Genomic DNA, 24,173 nt, shown 5'->3' on the forward strand with positions numbered 1-24,173 from the left:
GAGCAATCTATACTTTTAATGCCATTCCGATCAAAATTCCACCGGTATTCTTCAAAGAGCTGGAGCAAATAATCCAAAAATTTGTATGGAATCAGAAGAGACCCCGAATCGCTAAGGAAATGTTGAAAAACAAAAATAAAACAGGTGGCATCACGTTACCTGATTTCAAGCTTTACTACAAAGCTGTGATCACCAAGACAGCATGGTACTGGCATAAAAACAGACACATAGACCAGTGGAACAGAGTAGAGAGCCCAGATATGGACCCTCAACTCTATAATAATCTTCGTCAGAGCAGGAAAAAATATACAGTGGAAAAAAGACAGTCTCTTCAATAAATTGTGCTAGGAAATCTGGGAAGCTATATGTAGAAGAATGAAACTCGACCATTCTCTTACACTGTACACAAAGATAAACTTTTTTTTTTTAACTATCTCTAAGAATTGGCTAGCACTGGCTGTCCCTCCAGGGTCAGCAAAGCCCCCAAATGTCAAAACACCAAAAAATACAGACTAGGAAGAGATGACTAACACATCACTTAAAGGTAAGACTTCTCTCCATGCTGAGACCTGAGGTTGGCAGCTATCTCCCACTGGGAAGGAGAAGTGACTTCTGTTCTTCTCTTACCCTCCTCTCTCCCACATGCAAGCTGCTGTTTGAGACTCCACCAAGGTGTAGTGCATGGAGCTAGGATAGCCAAGTTGATTCCAAGTGCCACCATCAGTCTGCCCTTTTTCACAGCTCTCATCCTGGGAGGGCTTAGTCCACCCAGCTGAACACTTGAGCAAGACTTAACATGGCTCACATCTGGTACAAATCTGGTACACACGGCCTTGATTGCCTGGGCAGGAGTACAACCCTAGGCCATGTTACCCCCATGGCAGAGAACCCAGAAGAAGGCCTCCAGATGTTCCCATTGAAGCCCACTTTCGACAGACTGGAAGCAATGGAGGCACCAATCCATCCAACCCCTCAAGGTCCCAGCACAGTTTCCTGCAGAGAATTACCCCTCAAATTCTATTTTCTCACACACTCTGACCTTGTTTTCACATCTGTGATACAGTTGAGGGTTCCCACTTTCTTGGTACATCTCTGTATGGGGAGACTCATTCAGATTTCCCTGCCTCTTTGGTTGGCATCTCTGAACCTGAGGCCAGAGGAGCCCTGTCTTCACATCCCACTGAAGAGGTATCACAATCCTGCTACTGCTCAGGCTTCCTTTCCTTTTTGCCTCCTGTCCAGATAGTAAAGCTTCAAGGTTCGTAGAGCCAAGTTCCTCTTTTTTAGAGAGGAATAGAATCACAAGTAGCAAGATGCTGTTTTCCATGTATGTATGGAGAGATGTTACTTTCAGGTCCTGTGAACAAATTTGCCCAGAGCTTTCTAGAGAGGGCCAGAGCCAGAGCTAGAGAGGGACGATTGGCTCCACCCAACCTCCTTCATCCTCTTCCTTCAACATTTTTACTAAAAATACTTATTACATTGTGGGAAAGCCCCAGAAGGCTGGAGGCAGTGGTAAGATGGTGGAGGGCAGACACGTTGGAGAGAGCTCTGGAGTCACAAATCTTGGGTAGAACTGAGGTTTTTACTCAGATATTTTAACTGTTTATCTCCAGGAATCACTCAGGTCCACCTGATTTCTAGTTTGGAAGCCTGTATTTAAACTCACAAAATCAGGGACACCTTGATGGCTCAGTCAGTTAAGCTACTGACTTTTGATTTTGGCTCAGGTCACGGTCTCGGGTTATGGAATCAAGTCCTATCCTGGGCTCCACACTCACTGTGGCATGTGCTTGGGATTCTCTCTTCTTTCCTTCTGCCCTGCTCTGCCCCCCCTCAAATAATTTTTTAAAAAAATCTTAAAAAATAAATAAATTCACAAAAGCAGGTCTTCCTCTGTCTTCCTATCCAGGAGTTATAGGGAAGAAAACAAGTGGGGGTTTGGAACAGAGGTATCAAAGGCCTGCCATCCCTGATAAGATGTATGTCCTAAAAGTTTTCTAGTTTTTCAAAGCTTTTGTGACTTCTATCTACACACACACACACACACACACACACACACACACACACACACTCTGGCATTTGATGTTTCTGAAACCCAACCAGAGGCAGAACCTTAAACACATCTCAAGTTGTGATCATGGAAACAGTGGGCTCCCCCTGGGGTTGAGGTTCTGTAGGGCATTTCATAATAAATTTATCAAAGCCACAGGAGCCAAAGCTTTATAAATAATTCTGGCATCCTTCATTACTCATTATTTGCTGTTAGCCTATTGGGGGCAATTAGTCTCCATAGAAAGGAGAGGCTTCCCATTTACACAGTTGCATTCACAGCACTTTTATTTTTATGAACATTTCATTTCCCCAATCTCCAGAAGAAGTTTTGCAATGTTGGAGATTTTTTATTTATGAAAACCAAAACAGCTGTGCTCCAGCAGAACCTGGGGATTTATCCATCCACCTCGGAGTCACCTCCAGACAAATTGCACCCCCAGTGTATGCTGGGCACCGTGCCAGGAAGGGGCTGTAAAGCCCACGAGGATGTGTCCCTGGACAGGAGCTGAAAACATTCACAGAGCTGAAATAGACAATTAGAATCCAGTGGGAAGAAAGCTGACACAGAGGCCATGAAAAGCAGATGAAGGTTAAGGAGCAGATACCAAGGACGGTTGGGTTTTGAAGCATGTATAGAAGTCAGACAAATACAGAAGGAAGGGTTTTCCAGGCATAGGGAGCAGCATGTATGAAAGCATGGAGGTCTGGGAGCCGAGAGGATCTTACCCGCTTCTAGTGGATCCAGGGAGGCAGTAAGATCTTTGAAGGAGGAGGTTTGTGTAGTGTGTTCAGACAGAAGGGTCTTGTTCCCTGGTGTTTCTGAGAGTAGAACTATAGGACCCCTGGTACGTCAGCCATTTAGAAAATATCAAAAGCTTAAAATGTATTTTTGCCAATAATATAATCATAGCAATAAAATAAAAATCTAAAGTAAGGAAAAGGAACTGATGTTGAAGAAAATGAAAATCAAAACCATGCCAGGAGGTAAAAGAACAGTAGCCAGAAGAATAAGTTCTTGAATTAGATTTGGAAGTGATAATATGCATGTGCTGTATAACAGATAGTTATAAAATACATACAGATGTGCATATATATTAATATATATAAAATGCATACATATATAGTATATATTTATATTTATAGTAAGTGTAAGGGTTGTGTGTGGGTGTATATATATATATATATATATATATATATGTATATATATATGCCATGTACATATACATGTTTTTTAAAATTAAGGTGTAAGTTACACGCAGTACAATTAAACCTGATGTACTCTTACATATGTTTACACCAAGAGACAGAAGATATCCATCACAGGAGAATGTTCCCTCATGACATTTCCTAGCCAATCTCCCCAGTCCAGAGAGCCCTTACCCCACAGAGTACTTTTGTTTGTCTTTGAACTTCACATAAAGAGAATTATACCATATGTGCTTTTTTTGTGTCTTGTTTGTTTGGCTCAACACAATGCTCGTGAGGTTCCATGATCTTGCTGGAATCTTGGTGGTTTATTCTTTTTTACTGCTGGGTAGTATTCCATTGTATGAGTACACAAGTCTGGTTATCCATTCTCCTATTGATGGACATCTGGGTTGTTTCCAGTTTTGGGTTGTTGTGAATAAACATGCTACAAACATTTCTGTATGTGTTTTTTGGACATGTGCTCATTTCTTTTAGTTGTGTGCCTAGTTGTGGAGTGGCAGTCTGAAGTCGTTACACCAGTTCACATTTCCATCAGCATTGAATGACAGTGAACCATATTTTTAAGATGGATAATTCAGCTTCAAATAAGTATGCCTGTATGTCGGGAGCCAGTACAGGAGGCCTATACTATAAGAGCTGTAAGGGACTGAATATGATTGGCTGTTCATTTAGGTCCACTCACGCGGGAGGTGCATGAGCACTGCGGTGATTGGCTAGGCGGGCTAAGCGGCCGGTGTATATATGCTTGAATGTACTTGTAGAGCGGGCCCGCTGGGAGCCAGGCCGCGCCCAGCCGGCCAGGGGGCCGCAGCCTGGACCATGGCGGCGGCGGCGGGCGCCGAGGGGCGGCGCGCGGCCCTGGAGGCGGCGGCGGCAGCTGCGTGCTGTGCTGCGCCAGAGGGGGAAGAAGATAAAAAGAAGCCATTAAAGAAGTTTGCCTCCACGCGTGTCTCCCTGTCGTTCTTGCTGGCGAGAGCGACAAGTGGTGCCGAAACCCGGGAACTCGTGCAGAAGAGACGCGGGGAGTTAGGCAACGATCAGGTAAAGAGTGCACCTATTTCTGTCTAGTGACAGGGAAAGTTCCTCAAGTCGAGGACGAGCGTAGAAAGCTTTCCGGGATGGGAAACGAGATGGCTGCAAAGTTCCTAGGATAAGGACGAGAGTAAAGCTTTCCGGGATGGGAAACGAGATGGCCACATATAAAATGCTGGGGCCGCTTTCTGATATCCTTAAAGCAATTGGTACTCCTTTAAAAAATAAAACAGCTCGTTTGTTTTTGAGAGAAGTGGGACAAACGGCTCCCTGGTTTTTGGAAAGGAGCAGAGGAGGGAAATCGCCCAAAAGCCAAAAGGTGAGCAAGATGCAAAAGGAGCTTGCAAAAAAGGAGGAAAAGCTAAAGAAGGATATGGCGCAGCTCAAAATGCAGGGGAAAATTATGGCGCAGCTGAAATTAAAAGTGAAAGAAGGAGCTATGGCGCAGTTACAAACAGAGACGAAAGTGGTAGATAACTTAGATCCTATGCCCACGCGCCCAGCCCCAACAGCGCCACCTTAGGAGGGGCCTCCTCCGTATAAACCTTGCTGCACCAAGGCCTGCTATTGTGCGAGCTGCACCACATGAGTGGCTGCCATAGTAGCCTCTTAGGAGTTTGGGTGGGAACAGGATTCTCATTCAGTCCTAAAATCCCCACTTACTCTAACTCCACCTTTTTTGGCTATAATTATACCTACCAAGACCCCGCGCAAGGCGCGTCAGCTCACCTTCTAGATAGGTGGCTGCTCTGCAACGCTGCACAGGCATGTACAGGCTTGGAAAGCCTTCACTTTATTAATGGGTCTACATGGCATAACTGTACGTACAACTATCATATAGGCTCTCGATTTGAAAAAATTGGATTCCACTTTAGGTAAGGCTGGGCCCTTCTTCAGGTTCACGAGAGACTTCATTACGACTTCACATCTTTTTGTTTAGTTTAAACTTTAGTGATAACGTACCTTTAATACGGATTCCATTTGTTTTTAAAACCTTGTAAATATAAAAGTTTGAATTAAAACAACTGTTATTATTGCAAGGGTAATTCAAGTTTACATGGTTTTTACATTTTCAATGGTGTGATGACTTTTTTGATTCTGTGTACTCCAAGGTACTGGAAAAGTTTTTCCTTTACCAAATTTTTTCAACTTCTACTAAGTATAATTTAATGTAAAGTGATGAAAACTTGTGCTAATTAATGTATTCTAATATGTGATATAGTTTACAAGTTATAATTATTAAATGTCCATAATTTGGAATGCTGTTATTTATCAGTAAATGTAAATTATTTGAGGCATTTAGCCAGACACATCAGAACTTTTTAACCTGTCTGCATTCTGTAGTATAATTATATTATAAACTGATGACTGATACCGTCATACTTGATTCTTCATGGCATCAAGTCACTGAAATGAAAATATGGGAGTATTTATTTACTTTTTGTAACTAAGTTGGAAACAAAAAATGATAAAAGGAAGTATGTAAGGGGAAAATGATTCTCGTTAAATCCTGCATTTTCAGTCTCCGTTGTGTCATGTGTATCAACATATTACATACTCCATGTAAAAATTTGCTTAAAGTATACAGCATTTAGCATGTAGTATATATGCCGTAGGTATTAGGTTGAAACACTAAAGTCTGCCAGAAACTTTAGACAGTAGCAAGAAAATTGTTTTGTTTTTTCTTGGAGAGTATCAGTTTTGCAAACTTCAGTTGTAAATTCAAAGGGCTGACTTTAGTTCTTCCATGGTAATGGCTTGAATAACATCATCTTTGGGATATTGCACCTCAGCTAAGCACATAAGTTACTCACCAACGCCCGTCTGTGTTAGAGCTCCCTTTCTCTTCATAGTTTTTAATGCTTCTACTATTAACAAGTCATTTAGTCTCTCTTGTGAGTCCCAGAATTGTCTGCTATCAGAATGTTGGAACACCACGGAGGGAGACTCAGCAGTAATAGCCAAGATACCAACGTATATCCCGATGCCAGTACAGGTGAACCCCGACAACCTGCCGGTGCTGCTTCGACATAAACGAGACTTTGGAATAACAGCAGCCATTATTGCAGCTATCGCAGCATCCGCCGCCGCTGCTACTGCTGCCGCGGTAGCGTTGACAACCTCGGTACAGACAGCAGCTGCACTCAACAACGTCACAGGAATGGTCGCTGAAGCATTGGCTTCGCAAGAACAAATTAACGGACATTTGCATGCTGGAATCCTTATTGTAAATCAAAGAGTTGATCTAGTACAGGAACAAATAGATGTCTTAGAATCTATAATCTCAACAGGATGTATACATAATATGGCGGGACTTTGTGTTACTCCCGTAGTTTACAATAACTTGTCAGTAGCAGCCGATCTGTCTCGACAATTGGGAAGAATGCTTAATGGTACCTGGAACTGTCAATTTCAAAATTTAACTAGGCAATTACGAGTTCAAATTATATCCATATATTCTACCAAAGTAAATATTGCACCTGTTAGTGAGTGGGAAAAAAATGTTACAGCAATCTGTTTCGTTCCTCAAATAGTGGGCCGGACTTGGTGCCATGGCTGTTCTCTTAATCACAGCTAATGTACTAATGTTACGTTGGGTGTGTGGCCGTGTCCGTCGCAATCAATGACAATAACACCTCATGGTTCAAGCCATGGTGGCTCTTGAGGCTGGTACCTCCCCCCAGATATGGCTAAGTATGCTAGATCGGTAGTCAAAGACGGGTAAGACTGATCCCACACCATAGCAACCTAAGACAGGGGCTCTTCGACCAGGGAGAGTACCCGATGTCGGGTAAGCATGTGTGCTGAGGATTGGCAACCTAAGACAGGCACGATCTCAGCCATTATAAATAAATAAAAAAGGGGGAGATGTCGGGAGCCAGTACAGGAGGCCTACTATAAGAGCTGTAAGGGACTGAATATGATTGGCTGTTCATTTAGGTCCACTCACGCGGGAGGTGCATGAGCACTGCGGTGATTGGCTAGGCGGGCTAAGCGGCCAGTGTATATATGCTTGAATGTACTTGTAGAGGGGGCCCGCTGGGAGCCAGGCCGCGCGGAGCCTTGCAGGCCAGGGGGCCGCAGCCCGGACCATGGCGGCGGCGGCGGCAGCGGTGGCGGGCGCCGAGGGGCGGCGCGCGGCCCTGGAGGCGGCGGCGGCACCCGAGCGGGGCGGGGGGAGCTGCGTGCTGTGCTGCGCCAGAGGGGGAAGAAGATAAAAAGAAGCCATTAAAGAAGTTTGCCTCCACGCGTGTCTCCGTGTCGTTCTTGCTGGCGAGAGCGACACCTGTACACTTATAGTTTGGAAGACTTGCTAAAGGACCATAAGTCTGAAAGTCAGCGTCCTGGGTCTGAAGTTCTCACCCTGCCACCCAGATGATCACCTCATTATCCTGTGTCTTCTTTTCATTTCTTTTTAAAAAATTATGTTATGTTAGTTACCATACAGTACTTCATTAGTTTTTGATGTAGTGTTCCATGATTCATTGTTTATTTATAACACCCAGTGCTCATTGCAATACATGTCCTTCTTAATACCCACCCCCATCCCCTCTGAAACCTTTGGTTTGGTTCCTGGAGTCCACAGTCTCTCATGGTTCGTCTCCCCCTCCTTCATTTTTCCCTTCTTCTCCTAATGTCCTCTGTGCTATTCCTTATGTTCCTCAAATAAGTGAAACGATATAATTGACTTTCTCTGCTTGACTTACTTCACTCAGCATAATACCCTCCAATTCCAACCATGTTGATACAAAGGTTGGGTATTCGTCCTTTCTGAAGCTGAGTAATATTCTATCATATATAGGGACCACATCTGCTGAAGGACATCACGACTCCTTCCACAGTTTGGCTATTGTGGGCATTGCTGCTGCTGCTATGTCTTCATTTCTTTGTCTGTAACCCAAGTGGTTTGGATGTTGATCTCCAAAGTCATTAGAATTCTGGGGGTGGCAGTATAATATTTAAATGTTTTCTCGTCTTTCTCTCTGTTTTCCCCCCCAGATCTCCTACCACTATGCCAGTGTGGCCAACAAGGCCCTTCATCTTCCCTTGCCTTCAGGGAAATGAAGGCACAGCAGAAAATAGGTGAGAAAGTAGGTAAGACTCCTGGCCTTTTAGATCCAAAAGCCAAACCTTTGGCAGGGAGAGGGATGAGTTGAGGCCTGAGTAATCTGAGAGACTACATGATGCATAGTAGAGATTCTAGTTCCCTGCTCTGTACTCTCACCCCTCCACCAGCACAGATTCGCTGAAGGGGGTATGAAAAGAGTTAGAAAGCCATAAATAAATCAGTGATGTTGCTGAGACAGGTGGTAGCAGCTTACAACAACAGCCATTTTAATCCTATCTCAACTACGTAGGCTAGGAATTCAGGCAAGGCTCTGCTGGGCAATTCTTTTGTTCTATGTGGTATTAACTGGGGGTCACTCAGCAGTATTAAGCCAGTAGCTGGCTGGTCTGGAGGGTTCCAGATTGCTTCATTCACGTGGTGATGTGTCTGGCGGACTAGGCTTGCTGGGTATGATGCTCGTTCTTAAAGTATGGTCTGGAAACAATGGTACCAGCATCACCTCGGAGACTGAGGCAGAAATACAGATTTTCAGGGGATGGTGCACCTCTATAGGGGCCTCTCCAGTATGGGGGACTTGAGGCGGTTGTACTTTTTACTTGGTGGCCTAGAGCTTCCAGAAAGAGTGTTTCAAGAGGCAGGAAACTGCTAAATTCGTAAGGCCTGGGCCCAGCAATGGGTAGTCATCATATTACCTTTGCTGTGATGGATTGTTGAAGGCAATTGCAGAGCCCACCCACATTCAAGAACAGGGTACACAAATCTTACTTTTAAGGAGAGGAACATCAAAAAATTTGATAACTATCTGAAATTTGCCATTGAAGGGCCTTTCTCAGGCCAAACATAGGGATCCAGAAACTTCTAAATAGGTTTGAAGGATCTGAAAGCTGATTGGTACCACTTCTGAGGTTGAGCCTGAGGAACTAGCAAGACCCGGAAAAGAAATGACTGTGTGGTGTACGCATAAAGATGGGGCTTTAGATAGAGTCCCTCAGGTCCCAACATCGTGTGGGAGCAGAAGAGTGGACCCCTTTATGTCCCAGGAGCATGGAAGGACACTCATTAACAGAGTTGGCTCCCAAAGACTGGCAGAGACGCTTGGGGCTTGACTCTGTAGGGACTAGAATGAAAAGGCATCTGAGGACCAGATGGGATATCACGCATCTTAGTGATGCCACGTAGGTAGATGATAATGAAAAAATGGGTCACCATTTCCCCTACCATCTCCTGATACCTTGGATTTATGATGACTCCTGGAAATCAGGTATAGCCTGAAGATAGCACAATGGGGTCTTTTACAGGTTGGGTGTTTTTTATGGTTTGTCCTTGAGATCAACTCCTGTGGAGGGGAAGAGATGGAAGCAGGGCTGGACAAAGGGAGAAGCAGTCCCATTGGAGATCTCAGCCAACTCCATAGGCAGCTCTGGAGTTGGGATGGACCTTTAGAGTTATTCTGAGTTGGGATAAGGGGGCTGGACCTGTACACACCTGCACTGATGGGGCATTGGATGCAGCCACAGGGGAAGGGAGCATAACCTTGGATGAGGCAGCTGCCTTCTGCTGGGCCAGTCCCTAAAGGAGCAGAGAGCTGAGACCATCTACCAGCAGCACTGCCAACAGCTGGAAAAATGCTTTCTTTTTTCCTGAAGGGAGATCTGGAAGGCATATCCCAGCAACCATTACAGAACTTATCATAGAAATGATCATGATTTATACAGTGATCAAGAAAACTACATTGCTTGCCATCTGAATTTGTGTGACTTGTGCCCCCAACATGTGAATTCCATAATTTTAAGAACAAGGGCCATATGATGTGTTACTCTGATATAAGATAGATGGTCTTCTATGTGTCTTTTAGAAAGAGGGAAAGCCCCTCATCTTCTTGCCCCACAGACAAGAACATAAAGCCAGGATCCAAGGAGCTGTTTGCCTGAACATTGCCACATGTCACGTGCAAACCAGAGGTTGTTCTTATTTTGTGTACCCCACTGAAAGGCTAGAGAGGACCTTAAAACAATAAATCCTTACTTATGGGTTTTTCAAGCACCACAAATCGGACAGGGAAAGGGTGGAGCCTTCAACAGCTGCCTTCTGTAGTACATGAGCCCTTTGCCAAGTTGTCCCAAGTTGTGAGATGTTGATCTGATACTGGTGGCTATTTAGAACTAGAAAATATGCCGTGTCTTGGACCCCTTTACATCTTCAAAATGGGGAGACTGGCTATGGGCAGCCAGGACAGAAAATAAGCTGGATGTGAGAGTCAGATCAGCTGAATCCAGCCAGCAACATATTGTGGAATGAGCTCTCAAATCCCATAGACAGAAGCACTGGGGATCTGCGGCCAGCAAGGAAGAAAAAGGATTTCTTCATTGGTCTATTGGTGCTGCTCCATAGAGCTTTCTTTGATGATGACAACGTTCTATTCTGCTCTGTGCAATATGGTGGCTATTGAAATATGGCTGGTGTGACCAAGAAAGTGAATTTTGAATTGCATTTGATTTGGTTGGTGGCTACTGCACCGGGCTGTGAGGCCTAAAGTCTTGCTCGTTCTTAAAGTATGGTCTGGAAACAATGGTACCAGCATCACCTCGGAGACTGAGGCAGAAATACAGATTTTCAGGTCCCACTTGAGACATGTGATCCAAAATCTGCATTTTGGCAAGATTCCTCAGGGAGTTTGTGTGTCCACTAAAGATGGCTTCTAGAAAATGCCCGTCCTCCCCCAGCCTCCCATTTGATCACCCTATGATTCAATATAGAGGAGAGTGAATAGAGCATTGGAGTATATGACAAGGTCCTGGGCTTCAGAATGAAGGACTGGTTGCAACACGGGCCAAGTTTCCCCACAGGGTGCACAAGAGTGTTCTATGAGGGGGCCAATATGAGACTAGCCCCTGTGCAGATTTTGCTGACACATCCAGGAGGGTGGCCTGAATCTATCAGCAGACCTCTGCTGCATGCTCTACAGGGATGGGGGGGGGGCTGTGATCAGAATTGTTTGGGATGATTTTCCTCCACTCTTGAGCATTCTAGGTGGTGGGGTACAGCCTGAAAATCCTCCCCCCACCCATCTTACCAAATTCAGAATCTTCCCAACTTATTGAAAAATATTTTTTGTGCTCTTCTTTTGGATCAAACACATTTTATTTTATCTTTTGGGTCTCAGATGGTTTCTTTTCTGTTTCCCACCCCACCCCCAATTTCTACTTTAGTTCTAGCTGTCAAGACTGTTACTCCAACTCGCTCCTGCTTGTTTTAATTGCTGCCTCAAACTTTTCTTGAGGAATCCAAAACTTACTGTGATTTGCCCTCCTCCCCCACTTCCTCCCTAGGTTTGATGCCTGTCTTTTTTTTTTTTTTAAGATTTAATTTATTTATTAGAGAGAGAAAACATGAGCATGGGGGAGGGGCAGATGGAGGGGCAGAAGTGGGCTTAGTCCCGGGACCTTGAGATCATGACATGAGCCAAAGGCAGCGGCTTAACTGAGATAGCCACCCAGGCACCCTGACATCTGTCTTTTTCACCAGTCTCCTCTCAATTTGTTCTTTCTCTTGGGAATTTGTGCTTGTTTCCCTCTCCAGTTTTTAATTTTTAGAGTGGAGTATCCTAAGCCATAGAGGAAGGCGAGGAGGTGGGTTTGAGGTGGTCGTAAAGGGAGGACAGATGCAGTCAAAGCAACTGGGAGGAAAAGACTTGAGTGAAGCAGGGTTATCTAGTGGAAGCGTCCGAATAAGTTTTGCTCTCACAATCCAACTTTCCACCTTGCACCTACATCTTCAACAAAATCTGTATTACTCACCAATGCTTGGGAGATTTTTCAACTTTAGGATATTTCAAACATACAGAAGCAGGAGAAAACACATTATGAACCCACATGTACCACATGTTGACTGTATTCAGCAACAGTTAATATCAATATTTCCCACCCCTACCCCAGGTATTTTTGGGGGGCAAATCCCAGAAATGTAAATTTTTTACCCATAAACATTTCACAATTTATCTAATATTAGAGATTTCTTTTTAAAAACATAACCCCAATGCCATTGTTTTCTCTTGAAGTTAACAATTCCTCATTACCTACACTTAGCATTCAGATTTCTCTATTGCCTGCAATTTATTTTAGAGTTGGTTCATTTCAGTCAAGATCCAAATAAGATCCATGTGTTTCAATTAGTTGATATATGTCTTCTAATCAGTAGGTTCCTCTTCAACCTCTCTACTCTTCCTTAGAACTCCTTTGTTGAAGGACTAAGTTGTTCACTTGTAGACCTTCTCATGGCCTAGATTTTGTTTATTGCTTCCCCAGTGTGACATATAACAGATACCCCGGTCTCCTATATTTCTTGAAATTTGGTGGTGTGATAGAGGCTTGACTGGATTCCGGTGCCATGTTTTTGGCAAGACCACTTCATGGATGGTGATTTTTCTTTCAAGAGACCCATACTATATGGTGCTGTTTTTCAGGTGTGAGCAGTCACTAATGCCCAATGCCCACATTTGCAAGTTAGGACTTGCAAACTAGTAATATTCTAATTCCATCATCCCTTCTTCATTTATTAGCTAAAATTCTTCTATAAACAGAAATTCCTGCTCAACTTTCGGTTTCTCTGAGTTAAAGTGTGTGCAGAAGAAGCCTGATACACGCTTGATTCTTTCTCTTTATTAATTTTCAAAAAAGAAAGCAGGGACCCTGGTACTTGGGAGTTTATTTTATTTTTTTTTAAAGATTTTATTTATTTATCAGAGAGAGAGAAGGGGAGAGAGCGAGCACAGGCAGACAGAATGGCAGGCAGAAGCAGAGGGAGAAGCAGGCTCCCTGCCGAGCAAGGAGCCTGATGTGGGACTCGATCCTGAGCCGAAGGCAGCTGCTCAACCAACTGAGCCACCCAGGCGTCCCCTTGGGAGTTTGTTTTTGTGGATAGCAAATAGTTGAACCTGACCAGTGCAGGGGGAGGCTGGAAACTTTTAATTCTCTTAGTAGCTTTGAAGAAGGGATGTTAATATACTCATTTTTACAGATCGAGAAAAGGAGACTCAGCGGTGGCCCAAGCTAGTGAGTGGAGGATCTGGGATTTTATCCCGGGTCTGCTCGTTTGCAGAGACCAAAATCCTTACTGCGTGGAACAGTCCTTTTTATAGGACTGTGGGGAATTCACCCAAACTTGGGATTGAGCTGGCAGAAGTCTCTTTCTGTTCTGGCTTGCTAGAAATCAACATTCTACAGACTGAAAAATGACATGTATCCATAAGATCTAAGAATAACCTTTCTTCAAGTTGCATTTAACCACAATTATAGCAATGAATTTTTTGATTTCGGAATACTTGTGTTGTTAAGCAGTTTCCCAAAGGTTGAACCCTAAGCTAGGCTGCTTTAATAAGATTCATATATTTATTGTGATAGGATATGATATCATGATTTGCAGTTCTGTGTTCAGTGACAAACATCACTGTACACGGAAGTGAAGGAAACCTATGTTGGAAGGGGTTTATTTATAAAGGAGTTTCGGAAAAGCTGAGGATTAAATGTAGGAATAAAGAGATATACTGAAACTTAAGGCCAACCTTGGGTCATAAATAGCATTTGTGCAGTGACATTGTTTGTTTAATTGGAAGTTATATGGAGAACCATCAGAATAACCTGTGAATTAATGAAGATTATCTGTCAGAGTGCATTCTGCTGCATGGGGCTCAAACTGGTTTAAGCATGGGCTTACAGGATTTATTTCCTAAACCATCCAGAGATAGATCTGACCGGGCTTCAGGGCTTAGATGCTGTATTCAGAACCAAGTTTCTCTTCCTTTCTGTGCTCTGCTTCCTTTGTGTTGAGTTCATTCTCACAGAGACTCCTCCCTATTGTCCCAAAATAGTAACTGCCAGCCTCTTGTTCCTGTGGCTACAGCCTTCCTATTGTACATCAGTAGGAAAGAGGAAAGGGCCTTCCTTTAATTTTCATTGAGTCTTATTGGTTCTGAGTGGGTCCATGTGCCTATCCCTGAGTCAATCACTGTGGCCAGGGAAATAGGATAGGTTGTAGGTGCAATTGTGCCTACAAGTTCATGTCTACGCTCATTTTTCAGGGAGATGGTCTGCAGCTTTGATTAGGTTATCAAAGGCCAGTCCAAAGGAATGGCTATTCTGAGATATTGTTAGATATTGAACCAGACTGAATTGCTTTTTTTTTTTAATTTTTTGTTTTTTATAAACAGGTATTTTTATCCCCAGGGGTACAGGTCTGTGAATCGCCAGGTTTACACACTTCACAGCACTCACCAAAGCACATACCCTCCCCAGTGTCCATAACCCCACCCCCCTTCTCCCAACCCTGCTCCCCCCAGCAACCCTCAGTTTGTTTTGTGAGATTAAGAGTCACTTATGGTTTGTCTCCCTCCCAATCCCATCTTGTATCCTTTATTCTTTTTTAAAACCCTGGCTTCATATTTGTATTGTCTTCTTTTTTTTTTTTTTAAGATTTTATTTATTTATCAGAGAGAGAGAAGGGGAGAGAGCGAGCACAGGCAGAGGCAGAGGGAGAAGCAGGCTCCCCGCTGAGCAAGGAGCCCGATGTGGGACTCGATCCCAGGATGTCGGGATCATGACCTGAGCCGAAGGCAGCTGCTCAACCAACTGAGCCACCCAGGCGTCCCTGTATTGTCTTCTTGAATATTTTCAATTATAATGTGTCGAGTCTGCTTTTTAGCCGCCTTTTATTGAGGATGATCAGAGATAGGAAATACTGATCAGAATTTAGTTTATATCATTTCTTCAGGTTCTAGATGTTATAACCCCTTTTCCTTCCCAACACAGCCCTATGTCTGGGGCTATGGCAGAAGTTGCCCCCGACTGTGTCACAGGGGCTAAGCTCACAGCCTTGCTGGAGTCCCAGACCCACACCATCTGCAGGCCTCAAGTTTGCCCAGGGTTGGAGAGCTGCTCATTCCGGGTGAGGAAAAGCTCTTTGGGAATTATTTCCCGGTAATGATTCCAAGATCTCACGCAGGGTGGTATTTTTCTGCTAATCCCAACCCAGAGCCTAGCGTGTGCATTGTTGACACCAGATAATGTTAGTCCTCTGGCTGATACTGTGGCGGATAAGCAAACATCGGACGGCTGGCAGAATCCCCGACTTCCTGAGCGTCCACAATCACAAATTCATTGAAGTTTAAACACACAGAGACCTATCACCCTTGCCCTTTGCGTTTGCCAGGAGATGAGGTTATCCGTGGGTGATTGTTGTAAATAGTCACCCCTCATTTCCCCCTCCAACTTGCACTTTGGATTTTAATCAGGTTCAGAGCCTTCCTGGCATTTGGCTTATTTTCTTCTTCTGTATGACCCACAGGCTAGTCCAGGGAGGCTTAGACTTTAATGAGCCTTTGAATCACCCAGGGATCTTGTTCCAGTGCAGAGTCCCATTAGCAGATCTGGGGTGGGGCCCGAGATTCTGCATTCCTAACAAGCTCTCAGAGATGCCTGTGTTCCTTCAAGGTCCACACATCGAAGGGCAAAGGATGAGACTAATGGCTTTCAACCTCAGCTGCGCAATGGAGTCCCCTGGGGAGTCATGGAAATTCTAGTGCCCAGTCCTACTCTCAGGTGTTTGGATTTATTTGGATCGTGCATGACTATCCAGGTGATTCTGATGTGCGGCCCAGCTTGAGAACAGCTGCTGGACCCCTCAGCCTTCAGCCTCTGCCTGCTAGCTCCTCCTCACCACTGGTCTGGCCTGCTCACACCACCTCTGCTCTGTGCTCCTGGATACCCTTCTCCCTTGTCCTTGACATTCATGAAGAGCTTACTATGGACTAGAACTTTTCTATACAACCCAGTTAGGTCAGTACTGCTTCTCTCCCCATTTTGCAGGCAGAGAAACAGAGGTTTAGAGAGTGAAGTATCTTGTCCCAGGTCACACAGTCATTAAGGAACAATGTCAGGGCCCACACAGATCTTCTGTCTCTGAAGCACAAAAGTAGCTGAGTGTGGTTTAGGAGAATGGCCTCTGGAGTCAGACACATGTGGGACCCACCACTTATTGTCGGTGTGACCTTGGGCAAGTTGCTTAGATCCAGGAAGCATTAGGTTCCTCCTTTGTAAAATGGGGGGTGATAAGAACACCCACTTCTCAGGGCTATGGGGAACATGTAAGTTATGCCTCTAGAGGTGGGCCAAGGTCACCACCATTACAGTGCCACATGCTGTCCCCATAACACTTGCCATGAGCCCCTCTTCTTTGGTGTGGAGGCTTGGACTTCCAGATTATAACTCTTCTGTGTTCACATCAACTCTTCAAATGGAAAGCAAGTTCCTTCAAGGCAGAAAAATTACAAGTATAAAATGTGTGTGAATGTGACTTTTTTTTTGATTCATGGCCTCAAATGGGTTTCCTTTGCCCCATGGCTCCTAGCAGTGGGAGCCAGTGAATTTCCCAGTGTTTTTCAGTTGATGGAATTTATACATTAGTCAACAGAAAATAATCCTATTGGAAACAGAGCCATCTTATACATACAGATAATCATATTTTTTTGGAGTCATTCATTCATTCATCCATCCACTCATTCATTGTCTTCTAAGTTTACCCAGACCCTATGGAGTGACTAAAGACAGCTCCACCAAACTGGGCTGGCTCTGCTGCTCTGTCCCCCAGGGTGCAGGTGGGAGGGTTGAAGAGGTGGGGACACTTTCTCATGCGTATCTCCTGCATTCAAGATCCTACTTTTTAGAGGATTCACACCTAGGACTTTTCCCAGTTTTAACACTGAAAGTTTCACATTCCAGGAAACCCTGCCATCTCAGACAAACAGATATGTCCAGTCACCCCACCACCACAGGACAGTTCCAGGGCCATGTCCTTGTCCTTTGCAAACCTGACAGCTTGTGCCTTTCAGCCTTTCTGCTTCAGGGAGGGCTCTTTGGTGCGAAGTGGTTCTTGCTGGCTTTTCTCATTCCTTTTGTGCTGTGAGTGCACGAGCCCCGGAGTCTGGACCAGTACCGTGCTGCCTCTCACCATGCCTGGACTCGTGGTCATGATGAGTTCCCTGCTTGCTCCCTGCTCAGCAGGTTTCTCTGCACAGCCTGACATCCTCCTCCTTCCATGTCAGGGCATTGTGCAAAGCCCGGGAGTCTTTGTCCTGTCCCAGCCACAAGAAGAATGTTTATAAAAGAAAACACCTCCACTTCCCTCCTCCTTTCTCAAGGCTGCGAGCACACTTTCCTCAGACAAGTGCTCAGTGAGTACACAGAATCGGGGCTGTTTTCTTTCTGATGCCATTTCAGATGAAGCTGAATATTTTTAAACTAGGCAAGCAACACCACAGCTAAAAATGCTTGGATTTGAAAATAAACGTGTGACAGATTTACACCCAACCCTTGAATCAGAGACACTTGCAGCAACAAGCTCACTAGGTGATTAAAGGGGGCTCATGAACAGAGCCTTATTTTCCTGTGGACGAAGACTAAAGTCTGGAAGCTGCCAATGTGGATTCAGGGATCAGTGATGCCGGGTTCTCATTTAGCGTCAATGCCGTTGTCTTGGTCCGCTCCTGTCAAAAAATGAGAGCAGCAACTCCCAATGTCTCGCCTTGGCAGCTGAGTTCAAAGAGGAAGTGGGGTGGCTTAGAACAGGGACTCCCTCCTTTCTTACCTCTGTCTCCTGAAGGAAAATCATTCCCAGAAGCCCCTCTCCCCTGTACACTTCCCCTCACATCCACCTGTCCACAGGGGCAGCTCCCATCCTCTTTGTGGTTCAGGGGTCTCTGTCCAATGCATGAAACACTATTGCAGTTCTCTTAGGGAGAAGTGGCTTTGGCTGGATGAGCAAAACTGTATTCCTAGCCTTCTTTCTTGGGTTCTCCTAAGCCTTGGGCTCTGACCCTTACTTTGTTTCTGTCTTGTTCAGATGCGAATAACGTGGTGAACTGGGTGCACCTTTTTCAAGATGCAATGCAAACGACACTTGCAAACGAGGCAGGGAAGGCAAGATAACAGTGGGATTTTCTGGGGGAGATTGCTTTTCATCGGTGGCTCTGTGGCAAGAAACCATCTTGAAGACAGGTAAACTAGATCATCTCAAAAGGAACTTCTTCCTCGGATGTTTCTGTGTGTCTGCAGGATTGGCTCGCCAACATCTTTTCTTGTCTCCAGGCACTTTTTTTTTTTTTTTTTTTTTTTTTTTGCAGATATAGATGCAGATATTGACAGATACAAATATAATTATAGATTGTGTTATCTGGTGGTGTCTGCAGAGCAGATGGATACCCATCTGTCCGGGAAGGTTCAGAAGTCTGGCCAGGGCCAAGGGTTGGGGCAAACTCAGGGGCCTCAGTTCCAAGAAAGCAAGTGAGACTCAGGGATTCAGGGCTGGCTCCCCGCCTCCCAGTGAGAAGTGGCTGAGCCAGGCCCCCAATTCAGGGATCCTGGCTGGTATGAGACACTTGGGACTTGAACCAACCAAATTGATTTCACTGTTGGATTATAGTTGACCAATGATCCTTTAAAAAACCCATGCACACACATCTCTGTATTTTGGAGCTAAAGGCAGTATTCCCCACTTGTGGAAGAAGTGATCTCAGCAGCTTTGCTGGAAGACTTGAGAACAAGGAGGTTAATGACTGATATCTTTCCCTGGGTCACCAGGCCTGGGGGCAGATGAGCAGCTGATACTGGTCTCTGATATTTTTCAGGAAAGTTTGGAGTTGGAGGGTGCCTGGGGAACTCAGTTATTGAGTGTCCAATTCTTAATTTCAGCTCAGATCGTGATCTCAGGGTCATGGGATCGAGTCCTGTGTTGGGCTCCATGCTCGACGGGGAGTCTGCTTGAGATTCTACCTCTGTTTCTGCCTCTCCCTCCTGCCCTGCCGGCAAATGCACTCATGGTCTCTCTCTCTCAAATAAATAAATAAATCAAGAAAGAAAGATAGAAGGAAAGGAGAGCTTTGAGTTGGGAAGTTAGCATTCATTTATGGCTTTCTTAAATGCTTTGCTTTTACAACTTAGGATATCAGCCAACTTACCCAAAGAGCTTTGAGGCAAAACTTTTTCCTAATCTAGATCGTCCTACCTAGGAGAAACTCTGTCTCCCTCCCCGGGTGATGAGCCTGCTCTTCTTTCGTTCCTTCCTGGTCAGACTGTGTCCCATGTATGGCTGTGTTGGAATACCTCTGCTCAGAGAAGGGCAAGGGAAGCACTTTTTTCCCCCCACCTTTTCCTCCTTCTCCTTCTCTCCCTTCATTTCCTTCTCCTCTCCTTCTCCTTCAGCTTCTTATTTTGATATTAAAAAGACTAGTTATTGATCACCTACTATGTGTCCAGTGCTGTGTTAAGCATTTCACATGTATTTATCACATTTAATTCTCTAACAAGCCTATGAGGCAGATTTTATATTATCCCCATTTTACAGGTGAAGAATCAAAACTAAAGAAAATACATTACATGCTCAAGGTCATATAGCTAGGAAGCCACAGAGCCAGGACTGTCTGACTTTAGAGCTGCGGTTCTTTTTTTTTTTTTTTTTTTGGCCTCTTAAAAAATTAACTTATTTTTCTAGTTAGAAGGGAGGTGTGATAAACACTAGTGTGTCCCCCTCCAGGTTTTCTGGCTATGAATGCCTTGCTGCTCCCACTGCATGTCTCTCTCAAAACACACCCGCATACACACACACACACACACACACACACACGCACTCCCTCTCTCTCTCTCTCTCTCTTTCTCATGCCAAATAATCTAGAAGTTGACTGCAGATATAATGACATTTTACCCCTAAATATTTCAGTTTGAGTCTCCTAAGAACGAGGACAGCAGCCTTCCTAAGCTCAACAGCATTTGCTTCTTAAGGAAATCAATTTTATTTCAGTTACTCCATCCAACACATAGTCCATGCTCGAATGGTCCCTACAGTCCCACACATGGCCTCTATAGTTACTGTTTTTCAATCCAGAATGCAGTCAAGGTTTATAAACTGCCTTTGGTAATAATGAAACTTTAGTGTCCCCCAGTGAAGGGCAATAACCTCCTTCCTTCTGTTCTTCATAAGCCTAGATCTTTTGTAGATGTTAGAACCATTAGTCTTCAGAACATTCAGGTTCAGGAATTTGTCTGTTTCTTCATGATCCTTCATGTTAACTTGTTTCTGGTAAGAACCTTCCAAGGCAATGTTGTGTGGCTTCCCCAGTGTGGCATCAGGGGAACAAAATGTCAAGCCATCCCACTACTGTCAGTGCCAAGTCCAACACCTTGGTGAGAGTGGTGTCCTCTGGATTTTGCCATATAAAGCCCATTTCCCCCTTTGCAACAAAAACAGGCCAGGGAGGGAAGGAAATGGTCAGTCAGAAGTCTTCGGTTGTAAGTGACAGAAAAGCAATTCACACTGGTTTAAGCATGTAACAGGAATTAATGGTCTCCAGCATGTAGTAAGTCCAGGGTTTTCTTGCTTTAGGTATGCTGGGGTCATGTCCTTAGGGGGTCAACCTCCTTCTTCCATCTCTTACTCTTCCTTGTTTGACTTCATCCATGGGCAGGCCCTTCCCCCATAGTGGGAAAAGTGGTCATAGCTACAGGCTCATAAACCTTTTTTGCTAGCCATGCCAGGAAGAGAGAGAAGAGAGCCCCCTTCACAAATGGTTCCAGCTGAAGGTCCTGAGCTGACCCTCACTGGCCTGGCTGGAGTCCTATCCCATATCAGTTATTGATTGGCTAAGCCTGCATCTTCTCTCACCTTTGGAGCCAGAGTTAGCCTCTAGCCTCATTCCTCTATCTTCTCTGTGTCCCATCTTGAAGAAAGTAGGAGTATAAATAAAGATAGTTGTCTTTATGGCTTGACATCTTGACGTGAGAAGCCTCAGGGAGGGCCCCTGCCTCTGAGTCATCCTTGCCATGGGTAGTGCTGGCACAGGCACCTGCTGACCTAGAGCTTAGGGCACCAGGCCCCATGGGGTGTATGTGTGCATAGTGACAGCAAAGGTGGTGGGCTTTACAACAGAGGAGATGGATCCTACAACTGTAGAAGGCAAGGCTTGGAACTGGGAGGTTCAAGTCCTGTCTTCTCAGTTATCTGGCCCTATAATCAGAGGCCTCTGCTTGTGCCCTGTTTCCTTATCTGCAAAGGGAATGAGACACCTGCTTGTACTTTTCTTCAGGTCCTCTGTTGTAAGCATCCAGAGATTGTGGACATGTAACATTTGGTAAACATAACAAATGTAAAAGTGTTTCAGGTCTGTGAGAACCTCATTCCACACAGACAGCTTTTGCCCTGAGGGCATACATAGCCTTGGGGCCCTTTGGTGGGGAGGAGGGGTGGAGTCTCACAGAAGAGCCACTATAAGGCTGGAGCTCCAAAGACCTCCACATCCAGCACAGTAAACTAGCCATCCTGTCCGGCAGACTGCAAGGGAAATTGCTTGTCTTAAAGTTGGACATAGAGTGAAGTGGGGAGGAAGAGCTTTTATTTTCTCTAAGAACTCTTCACCACTAGCCAGCTGGAAAGCAAAAATAATAGGATCATAACTTCCCAGATCTATTTTGAATAATAAGTCCCAGGATTTTACCAGATATAAAATACATGTGCTTAATAAGTTTTAAAGAAAATAAAGGTAAGGTTAAAAACATGAGTAAAGAAAAGCAGATTTGAAAAAAATCATATAGAACTTCTAAAGACAGAAAATCAAATTAGTTAAATGAAAAACCTAGATCTTGGATTTAAAAGCAAATTCAACATATCTGAAGAGAGGTGTAGTGAGCTGGAAGACGGACCCAAAGAAGTTATCCAAAAATAGATACAGACATGGAAAAAAGGAGAGATTAAGGAACATAAGGATGGGATGAAGTGATAGTACCTGAAAACTCTTTGGAAATAATGAAAGTTGTTCATTGTCAACAGATTCAAGAAGCTCAACAGATTTTTTTTTTCTTTTTTAATTTACTTTTTATTTTCAGCATAACAGTATTCATTATTTTTTCACCACACCCAGTGCTCCATGCAATCTGTGCCCTCTATAATACCCACCACCTGGTACCCCCAACCTCCCACCCCCCGCCACTTCAAACCCCTCAGATTAAGTGGGATAAATAAGTTAAAAGAAGTCTATGTTTGGACCTAGTGGAGTGAAACTGAAGAACTTGAAGGACAAAGAGAGAGAAGTAGCATGCTCAGAGTACTGCATGGAGTGACAGGACATCACTCTAGAATGAAGCTCTTACCCAGTCACTTACTTACCTGCTGGTGACCATGGACAAGTCATTCCTAAGCTTTGGCATAATACGGGCATAATAATCATATTAATATTGAACTGTTGGGGAGGTTGTAATGATTAAGTGACCTAATTCATATTATCACCTTAGCTGAGTGCCCAATATATTAGTAGGACCCAAGAAAGTCCAGCTACTGTTTTAGGGGAGCTGGAGGTCTCAATCTTTCCAAAGGCACTTGAACTTGATGGTGCTGGTGGGTAGGGGATGGAGACAACAAAAGAGGAGCAGAGGCAGAGCTCATGCACACTCTTTGTCATCTTGCTGGTGACCTTCTTGCCTATTGTCTGAGACTCAGTTTCCACATCTCTTCCTCAATACAGCCTTCCTTGCCACCATCCTGCCCTACCCCAGGCATGTTAGGGCTCTCTTCTCTTTGCTTCCACAGAACCATGAATGTTATGGTATTTATTAAAATGCTGCTGTAATTTTTTTTTAACCTGCTTAGGTACCCCTCTATGCTATGAGCTCATCTTGGCATCCCCAGCCCTTGGCACAGTTTTTATCTCATACTATGGTCTAATAAATATTTTAGGTGAATAAACATTACACAGAACCATAAGCTGTTGATCCCACCAGTTTACCCAGTGTATTAAATCTCATTGGTAACACCAAACCCATTCTATCCAATTATGCCCATAATTCAATAAGGACAAATAATGGGACAGCAAAGTCTGGTGTCTTTGCCTGAGGTGGCCCCTCATCAAGCTGGCTTCTTGGTCAATTTTTCTGGCAAAGGTAAATGTGGCCATATAAAGAAGAAAAGGAAATTCTTTTTCCTGTGGAAATTATACCTTTGCTGGAGGTTGTGTGATTGCAGTATCCTGCTCAGTCAATAGGGTGGCTTGTCAATAGGGGGACAGAGCAGATGGCCATTGTGCTAAGGGCTCAGACAGATGGTTGCCTAGAGACTTGAACCAGGTCAAGAGCACAGAGTGGAGGGGATGGGTCAGTTATCTATTGCTGTGTAACAACCCCCTCCCCACTTAGTAGCTTAAAACAAGAGTCATTCATTATTGCTCACTAGTCTATGGGTCAACTGGACTGTTCTGCCTACCTTAAAAGCACTTGGTTGATTTTGGCCATCCTTGTTCATGCATCTTTGTTCAGCTAGAGGTTGTCTAGTCTAGGTGACTTTACTCACATTCCTAGCAGTTAACTGGCTGTCCACTGGGGCAACAGGGGTGATGGGTGCCACTCATCTGTCAGAAGACGAGGTCAGGCTTGTTTATACGGTGGTGGTAGGGTTCAGTGTGAGCAGAAGCTGCAAAACTTCTTCAGACCTGGGATCAACACTGGCACTGTATCACTTCCACTGCCTTTTGTTGGTCAAAGCAAGACACAAGCCAACTGAGACTGGAGGGGAGGCGAATGAGATCCCTCCTTGATGGGAGGAGCTATAACTGACATAACAAAGAGGCATGGATACAGAGAAGACTAGAGTTGTTTCCTTATTCTTTTGGCAAATGATCTACTACAGTAAATGAGGGGGGAGTTTCTTTTCTGATAAGATGCCTTTTCAGAGATGGTAAATTTTGCAGATGGGTATTGATTAGCGTATAGTTGTGAAAAAC

The 24,173-nt window shown here is 44.4% G+C and overlaps 1 protein-coding gene across 1 annotated transcript in view; it reads left to right on the top strand.

Annotated features, from left to right (window-relative positions):
• The first annotated feature begins 382 nt into the window (after positions 1-382).
• Positions 383-24,173, top strand: part of LYZL4 (lysozyme like 4) — a 46,388-nt gene continuing 22,597 nt past the window's right edge. Inside the window, exons 1-2 of the mRNA XM_082724703.1 lie at positions 383-544; positions 8,296-8,391. Of these exons, the coding sequence (XP_082580829.1) occupies positions 523-544; positions 8,296-8,391 (118 nt within the window). The 5' untranslated portion in view covers positions 383-522. The remainder of the gene's footprint in view (positions 545-8,295; positions 8,392-24,173) is intronic.

Source organism: Mustela nivalis (genome assembly GCF_964662115.1).
Source record: "Mustela nivalis genome assembly, chromosome: 1".
In the NCBI taxonomy this organism is placed as follows: domain Eukaryota; kingdom Metazoa; phylum Chordata; class Mammalia; order Carnivora; family Mustelidae; genus Mustela; species Mustela nivalis.